General features: G+C 39.9%; 1 protein-coding gene across 10 annotated transcripts in view; it reads left to right on the forward strand.

Moving 5' to 3' along the window:
- cacna2d3a (calcium channel, voltage-dependent, alpha 2/delta subunit 3a) overlaps window positions 1–16,421 on the forward strand; it is a 130,185-nt gene that overhangs the window by 36,355 nt on the left and 77,409 nt on the right. For all 10 annotated transcript variants that reach the window (XM_040152756.1, XM_040152760.1, XM_040152758.1 and 7 more), the window contains 2 exons: window positions 1,276–1,392; window positions 15,384–15,443. In XM_040152756.1, the coding sequence (XP_040008690.1) occupies window positions 1,276–1,392; window positions 15,384–15,443 (177 nt within the window). The remainder of the gene's footprint in view (window positions 1–1,275; window positions 1,393–15,383; window positions 15,444–16,421) is intronic.

Genomic DNA, 16,421 nt, shown 5'->3' on the forward strand with positions numbered 1-16,421 from the left:
TTCAGATGATTGCCTAAATCCAAAACCTACTGCCTGAGTGTCTGATGCTGTCCCCATTCCCTTCCTCCCGGTGTGATCTCTCTCCCCTCACCCTGCTACTCATGTGTGTTACTGCACAGGAGCAGCAAAGAGCATGCATCTAAGCAGGTTGGCATGACATTAGAGAGGGCATGCTATTTGATATGGCAGTAATCTTCTGTTAAATCCCCCAAGAGTGAAACACAGCCGCCTGCAGCTTTGCACAGATTTCAAAAATGGTTGTCTTTTCTTCTTGTCTGTTTTTTTCTGTACAAGTATACCCCTTGCTTAGATCAGCTGTGTGTGTGTGTGTGTGTGTGTGTGTGTGTGTGTGTGTGTGTGTGTGTGTGTGCGGCATGTATGGGCATGGAATTAGTGAGACTTAATGTCACTGTCCCCCGGTTAAGGCATTGGTTAAGCTAAGCACCCAAGTTTAGGTTTATAGCAGAATAATGTGATTTAGTGTAGTGCAGATATCGAGGGCAGCGGTGTGTCATCAGTGCTTAATGTGCGGTGGGTAAAACTTGAAGGTGGCTGATAATTCTCTTGGCTGAGCTGATTGGTTTCGTTTATGTGTAGATTAGTTTAGAGAAGCAACTCCTACTAAGCTTTATTCCACTTTTCAACCGCTGATAATGTGTTCTTAGTACTTCGTGGCATTGCTACTAGTCCTTCATTGTACATTGTAATTTTGCTTTTCTATACTATAATTTTACCACTGCTACTTCTGGCTACACTGTAGAGACAAAAACTTATAGTATGCCTGATTTTATATTTATAATTATAAACTAAAGTTTATTTATAGTTTATAGTTTATATTAATACACTTTTTCTTGACTTGGATCAGTGAAGAATGTATTTTTATAGTTTGCTCACCTCCAAAAAATACGTACAAAATATTAAAGCTTTCACAACTGATAATAACGAATGTTTTTAAAACTCATGACTGCAAACTGTTAGAATATGGCATTATCATATTTTCCCCATCATTTTTTTTTTTTTTTTGCCTGAGAAATGTGGTCATTTGTCAGATGTGAGCAAAAAACCATACTGAGTAACTTTACTGCGGATAGGACGCTGAACATTGGCGTGAGCTCACAATGTGAAATGCATGCCATAAGCTGTTTAGCAAAAGTATGACATGCTTTTTTGCAGAATCCCTTGAAATTGTTCAGTGTAATAAAAAACATACCATTTAGATATTTAACTGTGGCAGTAACTGTAAACTGATACCATGAATGTGTGGTTTTCTTTCAGAAATACAAGGAGTTCGAGCGGGCAGTGCGGGTGGAGGAGATTGATGGGCTGCGGCTGGTAAAGAGGCTTGCAGAGGACATGGAGGAGATGTTTCACAAGAAAGCCCAGGCAATGAAGGTACTTGTTTCTGTAACTGAATCTTCATCTATCACATTAAACCAAAACTTTCCTTAGAATCATGCCAAAACACAAATGTTACAAGTCTGAAACAACACCAACACAAAGATATATTTTAAAAAATGTCCTTTTCAGTATTTCACATGTAGTGCAAAACAAAAAACGATGAGCACGTAATTATAAAAAATAAATAAATAAATAAATAATCTGTTGTACTGGTACATCTATTCCCAGAGAGGCTGGAAATAAAAAGTAAAGGTATGCGGACTGAAATCAATGAAATCACTCGGTAATGTGTTTATTTCTGACCACTCTGCTGTCTCCAATGGATGTCTGAAGAAGTGCTGTAGTGTCACATTGCCACAGTGAAACCAGACACATCTTGAATGTGGTGTGTATGTGTGTGAAAGATATGTGAAAGAGTGGGTGTTGGGGGTCACTTTAGAAGAATGCTCCTTAAGTACGACTAAACTCATATGCTTTATATTTTAATGTGTATATTATAGCATTAGTATACTGTAAATGACAGCACCCACAGTAAGCACTGTGCTTAAATATAAGTTTAATTTACTTATAACTTTGGCTTTAATACATTTCAGATGGGAAGATTGTACTTTTTACATCACAATATTTATTTGAGAGCTAAAATCAATAGTTACCTTGCAAATTTAGATTTTACTAATATAAAACATGATCAGCTTATTAAATATACATTTTAATATTTAATTTAAGTAGAAGTAGGACTAAAATGCTACTAAGATATTAATGCATCAGACATTGATCCAATAATTGTATGAACTATAGGTATAGTCAGCGATTCTTATCCAAAAAATGTTTTGTGGTGTTTTCACACAGCGCCCTGGCTCTGTAAATGGGAAACAAACAAAGTGACTCGAATTGAGCCACAAAACATTATTCCAGCAAACCAGCAACAGGGGGCTTGTGCTTGTGCATAGGGTAGGCTGCTGGAATCACTTGCTCTCCGGCCACTGTCTCTTCCTCTGCTTCTGACGGCTCTTCCATGCACTCGTAAACATAAATAATATCAGAGATACTACCTTGCCAACTTGATCTAAAAATATTTTACTTGCTATGGCAGACCTCACATGATTTCACTTGTAATTACATGTCTTTGCCTCTGTAATGTTACTTGTCCTGCCTATGCGCTCTTCTGTGGAATTACACCATCGTAAGACTAAAATCCAAATAACATCAGAGATGTGATCCATGTTATTTTCTTCCTTATTCTTTTAGAATTTGCAATAAACAATGTTGCTCCATCTATAACTTATAGTAAAGTATAAGTTACGTTTACCGTTGAAGTTACTGGTGATAATGGTTAAGATAATCCTCAGTTTAGACTTTGGCTTAGATGAGTATTTGGTTTCTACACATATTTAAATATTAATAGGCTTATTGTCGCTCTTCTACAGCACTACAAAAAACATATGCAACCTGTATTTTCATAGCGATAAAAATAGCTCCACCTTATTGACGCTAACTTACCTTCAGACAGCAGACACTCTGGATACCACCATACTTCTCTTTTGGTCAGTTAGCCCAGTTGGAGGTGTTGTTTTTCATGGCTTATGCTAAATTTTCACTCGCCTCCTCCATTGTAGAGATTTGGGGAAATGAGTACTTGGGCGACAAAACATATATGTCGCCAAGCTACATGAGCCTCATTAACATGAATATTTTCAAACACTTGTCTTTGAGTCTGACAAAAAGTAAACACAGAAGGTAGCTACCTGGAACAGCTATCATGGCTAACTGCGTAGGGGCAGCTTGTGCACCGTTTGGTTACATTTGTGGGGCTGTAGATAGCTTTCCATTCAGTGTGTGTCCATGACAGAAAAATAGAAGCACAAGTGCCTGCAAATTTTCAAATTGCAAGAATTAAGTGACATGATACAGACTGTGCAGTTTGCATAAAATGCCACCCCTGCATGATAGAGACTCAAACTGCTCTGCAATGCCTGACTCTTTTTATTTTAGGGGACAATTATCCAACACAATTCTAACTTTTTATCTTGGCTTCAGTTATAATTTTGGTCGCCCAGTCTCAGCCTTTTCTTCCAGTTGATTTTGGTAAGGTCCGGGACAAAAATGCTTATATTTGTTGTAGTTGCATCCCGTAGACATCTGTTTTCCACGTCTGGCATCAACATGTCGACTTTCTGCAGCAAAACTTTCCCTCCTCAGTTGGCTATGGAGGAATACCACCAGTTTCCTGAGGTACATTGGCTTTTGGGACGGCTCTTTTGCCTTTCTATCTCTGACCAGAATAGCAACAGTGAAATGACTCACAATTGTCCTCATAAAAGTCCACAGCCTCACACATGTAAACAAACTGGCTTGCATGGATGAATATGGTCAGCTGACAAGTTGACCTGGATGTAAATCCCTGTGTAGTTAGCATAATTGCCATTCCAGGCAGCTACTTTCTGTGTTTACATCCAATCAGACTCAGAAACAAGTGGTCGTGTTAAAACTGTGTTTATTTAGAAAGCTGTTGGAAGCTAGCACTACTTAACCTGATATACAGTCCTGAAACGCAGTACATTGTTTCGCAAGCAACGGAGGAGGCGGGAGCAAAGTTAGCACAAGCCGTAGAGCCACAATAGCCACATTTATTGGAAATACGCCACATTGAAATAAACAGAAATATCCCTTAACTACATTTTGTTGATAATACTCTGTACTTTTATTCAGGTAAAATTTTGCATGCAGGACTCTCACTGACTATGTCTTGTTTTTGTATTGCGTTATTTCTTCTTCTCTTAAACAATCTGAATGCTTCATTTACCACTGTTGTCATTACATGGGTACACTTATCCATATCTGAGCATTTCTGCTCTGCATGTCTGCAGTTGTGTGTATGTGTGTGTGTGTGTGTGTGTGTTTGTGTGTGCGCATGTGCGCGTGCATGCGTGTGCGTAATTGTCAGTGCTGTAACAGGTGCATTCAGGATGTGTCCACGCTGCATTGCCGCTGTAGCTGCAGCTCTAGCTCCAGGTGATAGATCCTATCAGGACAACATGGTGCTGTTCACAGAAATTGGATTTCTCTCTGAGAGAGTCTGGTCCAAGGATGCAAGCTGAAAGGAAAACGAGGGAGGGAGAGAGAGGGGCACAGATAGTGACAAATCATTTCTATGCTTTAGCTTTGCTTGTACATGTGTTATTATTCTCATGTATGATACCTTTGCCCGATCGGATTGCACAACCATGTCTGCTTCGCAGCATTACATTCACTTTGAAAGCGTTCACATTTCCACCCATCCACATGCATGACAGCCTCCCTGAGCACATACAGAAAATGAAGTATTTCTTAATAATATGAGTCATCTGGCGTTTAAAAAATATGACTCCTACTCTTATACAATGATTGTTGGCATGAAAGCAAGATTCTAATTGAATATTGTTACTGGTTATATTATTAACTCCTGTAATAGAAAATCAAGGATTTAATCAGTTTTCTAATAATAATGAACATGGTTTTGTAACTAAACCAATGCTATATGCTTTCCAAACCAGTATTAACTTTATTTGATTTATGTAAATGTCATTTTTTCATCATCAATCCTTTTTAACCTTCTGATAAACTTACTTGTTGACAAGATTAATTTTCATTGGCATTAGATGTATTGAGTCTAGTAACACAGTTGTCTGTGTCTGCCATCTCCCTGAGAGTGCGTTAAACCCCTGGAGATATGAGGGCTCGGTCAGCTAATGGCTTCTCTAAAGCCGCCTGCTCAGATGCTGGATGCCTAATAATTGTACATCTCAGGGGGTTGTGTGCACTTCTGTGCGTGGAATAAAAGTTACGGGGGTTGTTGTGAAGATGAGAGGGAATCCTGGTCACTGGGATGGCAGAAGTGCACTTTCACAAAGACAGATGAATGTCGTGGGAGGAGGACAAAGAATAATTGTTAAGGAAAGAAATTTGAAGAAAGTGGAGAAGTTAAAAAAAAAGGCCCCATGCACATGTCCACAGAGTATTTAAACCTTATCAGCTGCTAACACGATTCCAGTTCACCTCCACCATTCTCATTTTTACAACTGACAGTTAGCCTTGTGATGAATTGTTAGTCACCAACATACAGTGACAGTGTCCATGAGTCCTTTTCCCTCTTCTTCTCCATCTTTATCCAGTTTATCTGTGCGTTTATTACCAAAACTCTGTTCTGTCTGGCACAGCGTGCACTCCTAAAGCTCTCCATAAGCATCCCTCTCCCCTTTTTCTGTCTCTCCTCTCTCTACTCCACCTCTTCCCATTTCTCTGCTTTTTGCTAAAAGTATATGTGGCGCTTCAGTAATTCAATTTCCGTGCAGGCATTCTCCCCTGTCCGTCAGCGTGGTTTTATCTGCCTGTCTCCACATCAATTCCCCCTCTTTATCGCTCACCGCCACCTGCTGAGAGACAGCAGCCTCTGCTGCTATAAAAGGATGCATCTGTTAAAGTGTCTGCAGAGTTGCTGATGTAATTCTTTTTAAGTGTGTTTAGGTGAGAAAAGGTTTGTGCTTTCATTCTTGTGTGTTAAGATAATGCTTTTGTTTTGGAGAAAGGAAGATGGTAGAGAAACGTATTTATAGGCTCAATTCATAGTACTTAAGCTTCCTACGTGTTGTGAGTTTGCAACTGTGTGTAAGAAAAAGTGACAGAGTGTACGTGTGTTTAATTGCATTTAAAATTGGTGTTTGATTGTGTTCATGTCTCTATTCTCTTTCCCTTATCATCTCTACATTATTATGGCAAGCACATCCCCCTCTCTGTCTAAGAGAAAATAAAACTTTGAGCAAGAGCAGTTCTGTCTTTCAGTTGCTTCACCAATTAATTTGCAACTCCACTATAGACAAGATTAAAAAAAGCCAATCACACAATGTTTGAAAGTAAACATTCGCTTGCAAAGGACGTTGTGTGAGTGTCCTTGTGTGTAGCTTAGCATGTATACTGTAAGATCATAGGCATGTGTTTGTACTTGTGTTTATTCCTGGGCTCAGCAAGTATCTTAGCTCGCCAGTGTTACTTTTTTAATTGCTATTACCTTCATCAGTTCCTGAGTCAATGGGATATTATCATTGTTTAGCAGACAGCAACTCCTCTCGTCTCCTCTCCTCTTTTTCCTCTCCTCTTTCTATCTCTCCTGAAAAAGCTTGTCTGCAGACTGGAAATGGCAGCAACAGCAGACGGTTAAAGAAACAGTGAACATGTTGTTATCAAAGTTGAAAGGCGTGGAACTATTGTAATGCCCTCTTTGAAGTGAAGCTTGGCTGTGTTTCATGTGACAAATGCACTTCAAAGCAGAGTGGATGCCTTGCTGCTGGGCCTGTTTCTCCTGTAATGGCATTCGGTCTCTGCTCTGTACCTGCTGATATCATTTACCTGTGGCAGCTACGTCTCTGTAGTCCTCAGCGTGATTACCAGTGTAGAGCAGAGGAAGTCTGCGTGGGCGTATGTTAAAAATAAAAGGTAAACACAAGACTTTTAATGAAATTTTGCTGCAAGCCTATAAAACCTCCTACGAACTTTAATTTTCGTCTTCTGACTCGCACAGTGAATTTCAAACACAAATTTAGCATTTCAACAATGTGGCACAGTTTGTGGTCTGCAGGAGAATAAAGATGTGTTTACTGTTATTAGTATTACAACTTCTGCCTTATTTTTGTAGTTTTTTTTGTAGTCATTTCTCTGTGTTCTTATAACATAGTACCAGAAATGTAATTGCTGAGAATGTGACAACTTTGCTAAAAATAAGCCTGACAGAGAAACAAACCTCCAGGTTTGCCAAAGACAAATAGAAAAACCCAAACTGTCCTTTTTTACCTTAAACATTTAACAGTTTAAAGACTAACTTCCAGTTAAAAATTTTGCCTGTCCTACTTTTCATAGTTAAGGATTATTACTGACATTTCATGTGTCCTCACTTTTGATTTCACGTCCAAATAAAGTGATTAAAAAATTATGTTCATAAAAATTATGGTTATAAAAATGGGATCCAGTTTGTAATAAACCACAATTTTCCTTTAAGGGCAATGTCAGAGCCACAAAATAGCCAGATGCCATCCAAATTTTAATTTGCCAAAAATCAGCAAAAGAAAATTCAAATTATTTATTTAATTATTGCACTTTTCTATCGACTGCTGTTATGCAAGTAATAGGAATTATGTGCATCAAGACAAACATTTGGTAGCACAAAATCTCTAGTTGGGTGTCATTAAGCCATTGCAGAAGAAGAGAGCACAACAAAGTGATGCAAGTGAAAGACTAGCAGTCGAACTATGTAGAAAATCTGACAGGAATATTGCATTTCTATTTGTTTAATGTATTGATATGAGGAATTTGACAGCCTCCTCATCGCTCCACTCCGATGGAGCGGAAGCTGCAGTGGAGATTTAAGTCACATGCTTTTTGCACCGCATGATTTATTCCCCAAGTCTGTTACCATTGCACTTTGTCACATTTTCTTTATTGTATTGATAAATGTCAAGTTTATTGACATTGTCCTATACATGAGAAGCGTGAAAAGCAGTAGATTCCAAATCAATGAAAAACTTGTCCTCTGGCTACCTCCCTGGAGTGCATATGCACATTCACATAGTCATATCACAAGGGAGAATAGCTCCTAGCGAGTCACCATGGGACAAGAGCATCTTGCCCACTATTGATACTATGCGATATTTCCACTCAGGTTTTTTTATGTGGACATTGAAAATGCCCATAAAAACAAGAGGAAGGAAACACGCATAATGTCATTTGTCTGCAGTTACCCTTTTCAAAATTTGGTCTAATATGAGAGAAAACGTGTTTTTTTTTATTACAGACATTTTATTGTATGAGAGCTAACACTTGCTTATCCCAGAGTTTGCCTTGTTAGTTGTTGTACACTGTATACAGAAAGTATTCAGACCCCTTCACTTTTTCACATTTTGTTATATTGCAACCTTATGCTCCAATCATTTAAGTTCGCTTTTTTCTCATCAAGCTACATTCAACACCCCATAATGACAAAGAGAAAACAGAATTTTAGATATTTTTGCAATTTTATTCAAAAAGAAAAACTGAAATATCACGTTGACAAAAGTATTCAGACCCTTTAGTCAGTACTTAGTTGAAGCACCTTTGGTAGCGGAACAGGTAGGGGTCACAACCTCGGGTTTTCTTGGGTATGACACGACAAGCTCTGCACACCTGGATCTGGGGATTTTCTGCCGTTCAGCAGATCCTCTCAAACTCTTTCAGGTTGGACAGGGACCGGTGGTGGACAGCCATTTTCAGGTCTCACCAGAGATGTTCCATTGGGTTCAACTCAGGGCTCTGGATGGGCTACTTAAGGACATTCACAGACTTGTCCTTAAGCCACTCCTGCGCTGTCTTGGTCAGGGTCATTGTCCTGTTGGAAGGTGAACCTTCGGCCCAGTCTGAGGTCCTAAATGCTCTGTTACAGGTTTTTAATAAGGATATCTCTGTACTTCTCTGTACTGTTGGGATGTTGACAGTAGTTGATGAGCGGCGCCTGGTTTCTTCCTGACATGATGCTTAGAATTGAGGCCAAACAGTTCAATCCTGGTTTCATCAGACCAGAGAATCTTGTGTCTCACAGTCTGAGAGTCCTGTAGGTGCATTTTTTGCAAACTCCAACCACCTTTCATGTGTTCTTTCACTGAAGAGAGGCTTCCGTCTGGCCACTCTGCCATAAAGCCCAGATCAGTGGAGTTCTGCAGTAATGGTTGTCCTTCTGGAAGTTTCTCCCTTTTCCAAACAGGTTCTCCGGAGCTCAGCCAGTGTGACCATCCGGTTCTTGGTCACTTCTTTTACCAAGTCCCTTCTCCCCCGATTGCTCAGTTTGGTCGGGCGGCCAACTCTAGGAAGAATCCTGTTTATTCCAAACTTCTAACACTGACGAATTATGGAGGCCACTGTTCTGTTGTGAACCTTCAATGCAGCAGAAATTTTTTACTTCCCCAGATCTGTGCTTCAACACAATCCTGTCTCTGAGCTCTGCAGGCAGTTTTTTCAACTTCATGGCTTGGTTTTTGCTTTGATATGCATTGTCAGCTGTGAGATCTTATACAGGCATGTGCCTTTCCAAATTATGTACAATCAATTGAATTTACCACAGGTGGACTCCAATTAAGTTGTAGAAACATCTCAAAGAGGATTGAGAAATGGGAGGCACTACATTTCAAGTGTCATAGCAACAGGTCTGAATACTTACGTCAATGGGATATTTCAGTTTTTAATTTTTAATTTTTAATTTGCCAAAATTTCTGAAATTCTTTTTTTTTTTTGTCTTGATGGGGTATTGAGTGTAGATTGAAGAGGAAAAAAATGAATTTAAATAATTTTACCATCAACCTAAGAAAATGTGAGAAAAGTGATGGGGTCTGAATACTTCCTGAATGCACTGTACAGTTCTGATAGGGATTATAATGATGTGGTCTGGCCCTGCAGTCTCTCAGTCAAACTGAGCTCACAGCACTGCTCCCCTCATTTCCCTCATTTCATTAGCTGTCTTCAGTTTCAGATCATTGTCACATTTTTGTGTGTGTGCGTGTGCTTGTGATGAATAATGGCTACTAATAACAAGGCAGAGCCAGCCAGTAGATGTCAGGACAGTGACTGTCTCTTCCTTCTCCTCTTTGGTTGTTTTTCTGTCACCAAGTCATCAAAGTGAGAGAGATTGGATTGTTTTCTAAAATGATTAAATGAGGATGTAGGCTGGAAGGATGGGTAAGGTAAATGTCAAGAAAAAAGATAAGTCAAAAGTTCAGTCTAGGCATGAAATGAAAGTGAAGAAAGTGTGAAGAAAGAGAAAATATGAGAAGGATGGCAGAGCTAGGTTAAGCATTTCATAATCCCTTTCAGTCAGCAAAACTGCTGAGAACTTGTCAAGTATTGATTATTGGCATCTGATGTTTGAAACCACACCACTCTCCTCCCTCTCTCTGCCTCTCCCTCTCTCTTTCACTTTCCCTTTGTATCTGTCAACCATGCATTGTCTACTCGGCTTGTACCCAATCTAAATGTGCAAAAAAAAAGGAAGCAAAGTGTCACAGAGCACTTTTCCATTTTGTTGATGCTGCAACTCTTCCTGGCTGGACAATATTAATTGCTGTCCCCAGTGCTATTGATTGGCTGACCCGAGCCAGTCTAGCTCAGCCCAGCTCAGGCCTCGACGGATCAGACCCCTGGCAGAACAATGACCCATTGGACCTAACCTGATCCAGTAGGCTAAGGCTTAGTTAGCATTTCCTCTTAAAACTGAGGAAAAGCTATAAATCTGGCCAAACAGAATCATATCAAGTCATCCAGGGGTAATGGCTCACTATACTTTATTTATATAAGGTCGCACATATAGATATATTAGATGCACAAACAAATTTATATCTGAGAAAAAGTGCCAAAGCTATTATCTACACATGAAGACAGGGCTCATTAATGTAGCTGATCTTGATTGATTTGAGTTGCTGTCAGTCATTTGGGTATTAAATAGCATTTCTGCTACTCACAAGGTAAAATATTCAGATCTCTTCAACACATTATAACCCCAAAAGAGGAAAAAAGAAAAGTTAAGTTTGAATGCAAAGTACAAATGCATACTGAATAAAGAGCGTATAGCACCTCTGGGAATGTTTTTTATGTGAGTCTATTTAGAACTGGAGTTGACTGCGGTCTTGTTCCTGACTACCTTGGGAGAACATTCAGATTCAGGCCACTGCCCTCCCCTCCTCTTGGTGGAGGGAATATGCCGAGGCAAGGCTTAATGTACTACTCAAAAAAAGTCCTAGACTTCCACTAGCAGTCAATAATGTATGTGACCGCCGTCCACCTCTGCTCTGCTTCTTTGGCGGTGTTTGTTAGCATAGCTCAGCTATATATGACAGCCTTTGCTAACTTCCATGGCTTTAGTGTTGCATTCATAATGGATTACACACATTTGTTAAGGTCAGCAGCTTCAACCATCAGGAAACCCACCACACAGCAAGTACAGTGCAAGAACAATAAGCCAATTAAGTTGACAGCTAAATGAGGGAGATCGTTTATTGACTTTCGAAAGTGTAAACATGCTGAATCCTTTGTCAGGCAAATCATAATCACATGATGTCAGATAATGAAAGGGGGTAGATGATTGCAAATTTCAGAGAAATGGACTGGGCGGGAGGAAAAAAATTATGAAATGGGAGCAGAAATTGTAGTTAATTGAAGGGGAAGACATCACCTCACTTTACATTAGGAAAACGGGGGGGGGGGCAGTTGGAAGTAAGATTTTTTCAGGCTCACAAAAGTTGGGTCAAAACATAATGACATAAATATCAATAAATTTTCTCCATACCTCAGGCTCTTCCTTCTATTAGGTAAAAATAAATTCCCTTGATGCTAACGTTTTCTTCATAGGCATTATTCTTTGTGTTAATATGCATCACCTCATCCAACCTGGCAGCTCCAAGGTATCACAGAATGTGCTGGCAAAGCTAGATGTGAACTTGTTAACACAACACATTGTTTCTTGTGGTTTGATTTAGGCTAAAAACAAAGCGACAAATAAAATGAGCCTGAGGAAATTAAGAGAAAATGGAGCCTGACCCAGACGAGACCAGTTGGTTCAGGTCTAATCAGGTTTGTGTTGAGAATCAAAGCTCTGTAGTGAAGACAGAGGCCAGCAGAAACACATCAGGGATCTGTAATCAGGTAGGGATGCCAGACTCTTCTTCTAGTGCTAACAAATTTAATCCAGTTACCACAACAAGTCTTGTTAGCTCTGTTGTGTTCAGCTTTTACCCTGTCAGCTAAAGTGAATGCTTGTGAACGTGTATGTTTGTGTACAGGAGGTTGTGTGTGTGTGTGTTTTCAGGATGACAACAGGGCCCGCCTCTCTGACTGTGTCAGTTTAATTATTGCTGTCATCTTGTATCGAGCCCGAGTCTTGACAGAATGACTTGAGAAGAAAATTCATTTCCTCTCACTTTTTTTACCTGCATCATACTCTTTGGCAGGACCACCTATCGACAAAAAGATGTGGCAGGCTCATTTGAATATACGTGAAACACACACAAGCACATGCAGACAGAGAGTGCACACACAGGCGTATGCTCACAGCAACACAACATGCACACAAAGACAAACACAGCACCTGGAATGTTCATCCTGGTGATATGGAGGAATTGAAATTCACAGGAGTGAGTAGTACCTACTTATCTGTAATCTGTTTTTCCGATTGAAAAACTCCCTGCTACTAAGGTATTTTTACCCTAGAGCTTAAACTCCCATCTTTCTGCATGGTAAACTACCATAGATGAATAATATGCCAGAATAGATTACTCGCAGGTGGGAATCAAGTGTTTATATGTTCAGTAGACTGCAGTACAGATGAAATTATCATTGGCCATATATCTATGAATGTATTCCATGAAATTATGTAATGCTGTATAATACTTAAAGCCAGCTGTTACACATTAATTAATTACACATTAATACAACACATTAATAGGCTTAATTTTGAGTTTTCTTACAAAAAATACTCAGATTCAATGAGATTTCGTCAGGCTCACACTAACATACTTGCACGCTCTCACATTCAGTGATTGACATTTTCAAAAGCGGCTGCAAGACAGAATAGGTCAAAGGGCTAATATCTCAACACATGTCAGCCGAGAAAAACATTAACACTCACACAGGCGCACACAGACACACACTACCACACACTCGCAAATGCTGAAGTGTGTGTTTCTATCAACACCGGCTTCACAGGCAGCATCTGACATTTCGCTGGGACTGTGAGGCTAAGCATTCAGACCTTTGGAGAATGTTATTCTCTCATTCCTCTCTCATCCTTTCTTTATTCCACCGTCCTTATCTTTGTGTGTTCCCAGAGGATGCTTTGTTGTGGATTTCCAGCAGATGCACCTGCCTAAGGTTCTGTGGTACCTCTCGATGCCCGGATGCACACTAGCATGCATGCTCTCACATAGGCAGAAGAGTTTCTTGTTTGATTCTAAAAAAAAGCCTGTCAGAGACCAGGAAGGAAGCAGAACAAATGTATGCAAGAAACGACAGCCGAATGGAATCAAGCACAGAATGATATGCAGCGATATGCAATGGCCAGGTGTGTTGCTATGGTGAAGAAAATGATTGGCCAGACTCGAGATTACAGTATTCACCTCCCAAAACAGCCTGCCTGCAGACAGAGCAGCAGCACAACACGCACACAGACATACTCACAAGAACTCACACATGCCTCAGCTGAAATAAGCTTGCTGATTGCAGTAGTTTTACGAGTAAAGCCATTTGAATGGAAATGCGAAATGGAAGTGCATTACCAAACCTCATAGGACCAGCTGTGAATGAGAGAAATGACTTGCTATGAGAACATACCATGCGCATCACAGCTGGTAGTAGAAAGAAGTGCATGTGTGTGTGTGTTTGTGTGTGTGTGTCTGTGTGTATGTGTGTTTGTGTTTGTGTTTGGGAGAGAGAGAAATCCCTGACAGTCCAGCTGTTTCCTCGGAGCCCCAAAAAGCTTCCTTCAGGCCCTTCACCTTTAGCCTGTTTGAAATGCTGCTGTGCTGCACAAAACCTCAGTCCACTCTTCACATTGCGGCTTTCTGGTCATAGATACAGAACTTGAAAATGGAGAAGAGCTCGCTTTGGCAGGAGTTTTGTCCCTTCTGCACTAGCAGCCCGAACAAGCTGCCTCATTGAAACTGTTTGTAAAGATCTAGACATATCTGTGCGAGTGCATACACGTGTATCTAAGTGTGGGTTGGGATACAGGCAGAATGAATGCATATGTGTATATGTGACCAAGTATTGTACTGTAAGTACTGTGTCTTTGTATGTTGCTGTGTGGAATATGTACAAGCTGCGAAAACAAATCTCCCTTTGGGGCAACAAGACTATCTGTCTCATACACAGCCCACATATGCACATATATTCACTAGTGCTGAAATGATTAATCCATCGGAGAAGCAACAAAAATGAATAAACAACAAGTGATTCATCAAGCAAAACTGCCAAACATTCATTGACTTTCACTTAGTAATGAGGGTTTCCTTCTTTTCTCTGTTTTTTACCATTGTAAACTCTACATCTGGACTAAATGAAGAATTAATCATTTAAAAAATATTATTGTAGATTGATAATGAAAATAATCAACCCTGTCTACGAACGCTTTTCAATGCAAACCAATGGGTGATGTCACACCTCGCTACATGCATCTTTACGTACAGTCTGTGGATTGACATGTGCTTCTCTAGATAACCATCCATATACTCCCCTGGTTGCCACTGCACAAAGAAAGCAAGCCATAAAGCAGGGAGAAGTTTAATTTAAAAGGGACCGTACAACTTAAATTTCTCTGTGATTGTCTGCAATTGGAGAAGGATGAAAGTGACATCATGTAGCCTGCTTTTGACAAAAAGCTATTTTCAAAAATGACTGTTCCCAAGAGAGAGAGAGAGAGAGAGAAAGAAAAAAAAAGAGAGAGAGAGCATAACTTTGACTCAAAGGCACACAGATACCAGCATCACCCTACAGGCACACATAGCAGCCGGTAGCAGCAAGAGGGTCATGATAGTGTGTGTGTGTGTGTGTATGAGTGTGAGTGTGTGCATGTGTGTGTTTGAGAGAGAGTGCATGTGTAAAACAGCATGAACTGGTGATGGAGTCTGTTGTGGTAATGTCCAAAAAACCTGAGGCAGTCATTACCTTTACTGCTGAACCATTTAGGAAAATAGCCTCTTTTCACAAGATGGCCAAATATCTGTCCGATCTCTGTGTCTGAATGTGTTGCTGTGAATGTGTGTGTCCTGAGGTGTTGTAGTGTTGATCTAGTGCTAAGGGGCTTATAAAGTCAGTTTTAAAGCTACTTTCTTTATGGATGTTTCTCTGCTTATTTTTTTTTTTTTTCACCCTCTAATCAATTCACCTTTGTGCTAAACCTATTATATCTCTCTTCTCCTCTCCTCTCCTCTCCTCTCCTCCTGTAGAGACTGGTGGAGGCAGCAGAGGAAGCCCACCTACAGCACGAGGAGGATCCAAACCTACAGGTGTGTGTATCAACTGCATCAACAGTATATCCTGACTACACAACCACCATTACAATCAACATGTTCATCCTCTGTTCTTCTAAGTTCATTAATTAATTCATGCTGAAAATAATGTATCCTACAGATGCCAGTGCTTCTGAGATTAGTCTTCAGGGGGGAAAAAAAGGCCCATTAAATGACAAGGGCCTCTGTAGACATGACGGAGGAGGGACGAGGAGAAACATTAGGAATATTGTTCCGTAGTCTGTTTTACTTGACCAGGCTTATCAATCTTTTCTCTTTTAAAAGTATTAGTCCACATCTCTCTATAATCATTTTGTCAGCATATGTCTTGGTCTGCCACTGTCACACTGTCGGGTATTCAAAGCCTCACAGGAGCAGACATGCCACTCATATAATAACTCTCATATTGTGAGGATTTCATGAGGGGTTGTTTTTATGCCAGAAAATGTTAGATATCCCGAGAAAGAAACCTCAACGTTAACTTTTAGCATTTAGCAATCTGGTCAGAGCACTGGATTTAAATGGAACAAATGTGATGACATGAACCACATCCAAATTTACCCCTAAACAGTAATTTTACTGGTTCAAAGCAAGTTGTTTTATTTCCAAATACTGAAAATGTCTATATATAAGCTATCATGACGGATGACGAGTTTTACATCCGACTGCTGCATGCATATAACTGATTGTTTGTATGCAAATCAAAAAAGTCTATAGTAAATGTTAGGTCTTGGTGTTCACTGATTTTTACCTGGACCCCAAACTCACCGTAAGTAAAAAGTATGCATGTGAAAATATGTTATAATTATATACAGTATAATGTGTCAATATGAACATAGCTCCCTCAGATTTCTTATGCCTGTCAGGTCATGTTGGACGGGGTTAAAGACCTCTACTCCACCCCATCAGATGAGGTTAATATTTAAACCCCCAAGGAAGGAAAACCTTGGGGGTATTGTCATCCGAATCCTCAGT

Source organism: Xiphias gladius, chromosome 18, assembly GCF_016859285.1.
Source record: "Xiphias gladius isolate SHS-SW01 ecotype Sanya breed wild chromosome 18, ASM1685928v1, whole genome shotgun sequence".
NCBI lineage: Eukaryota > Metazoa > Chordata > Actinopteri > Istiophoriformes > Xiphiidae > Xiphias > Xiphias gladius.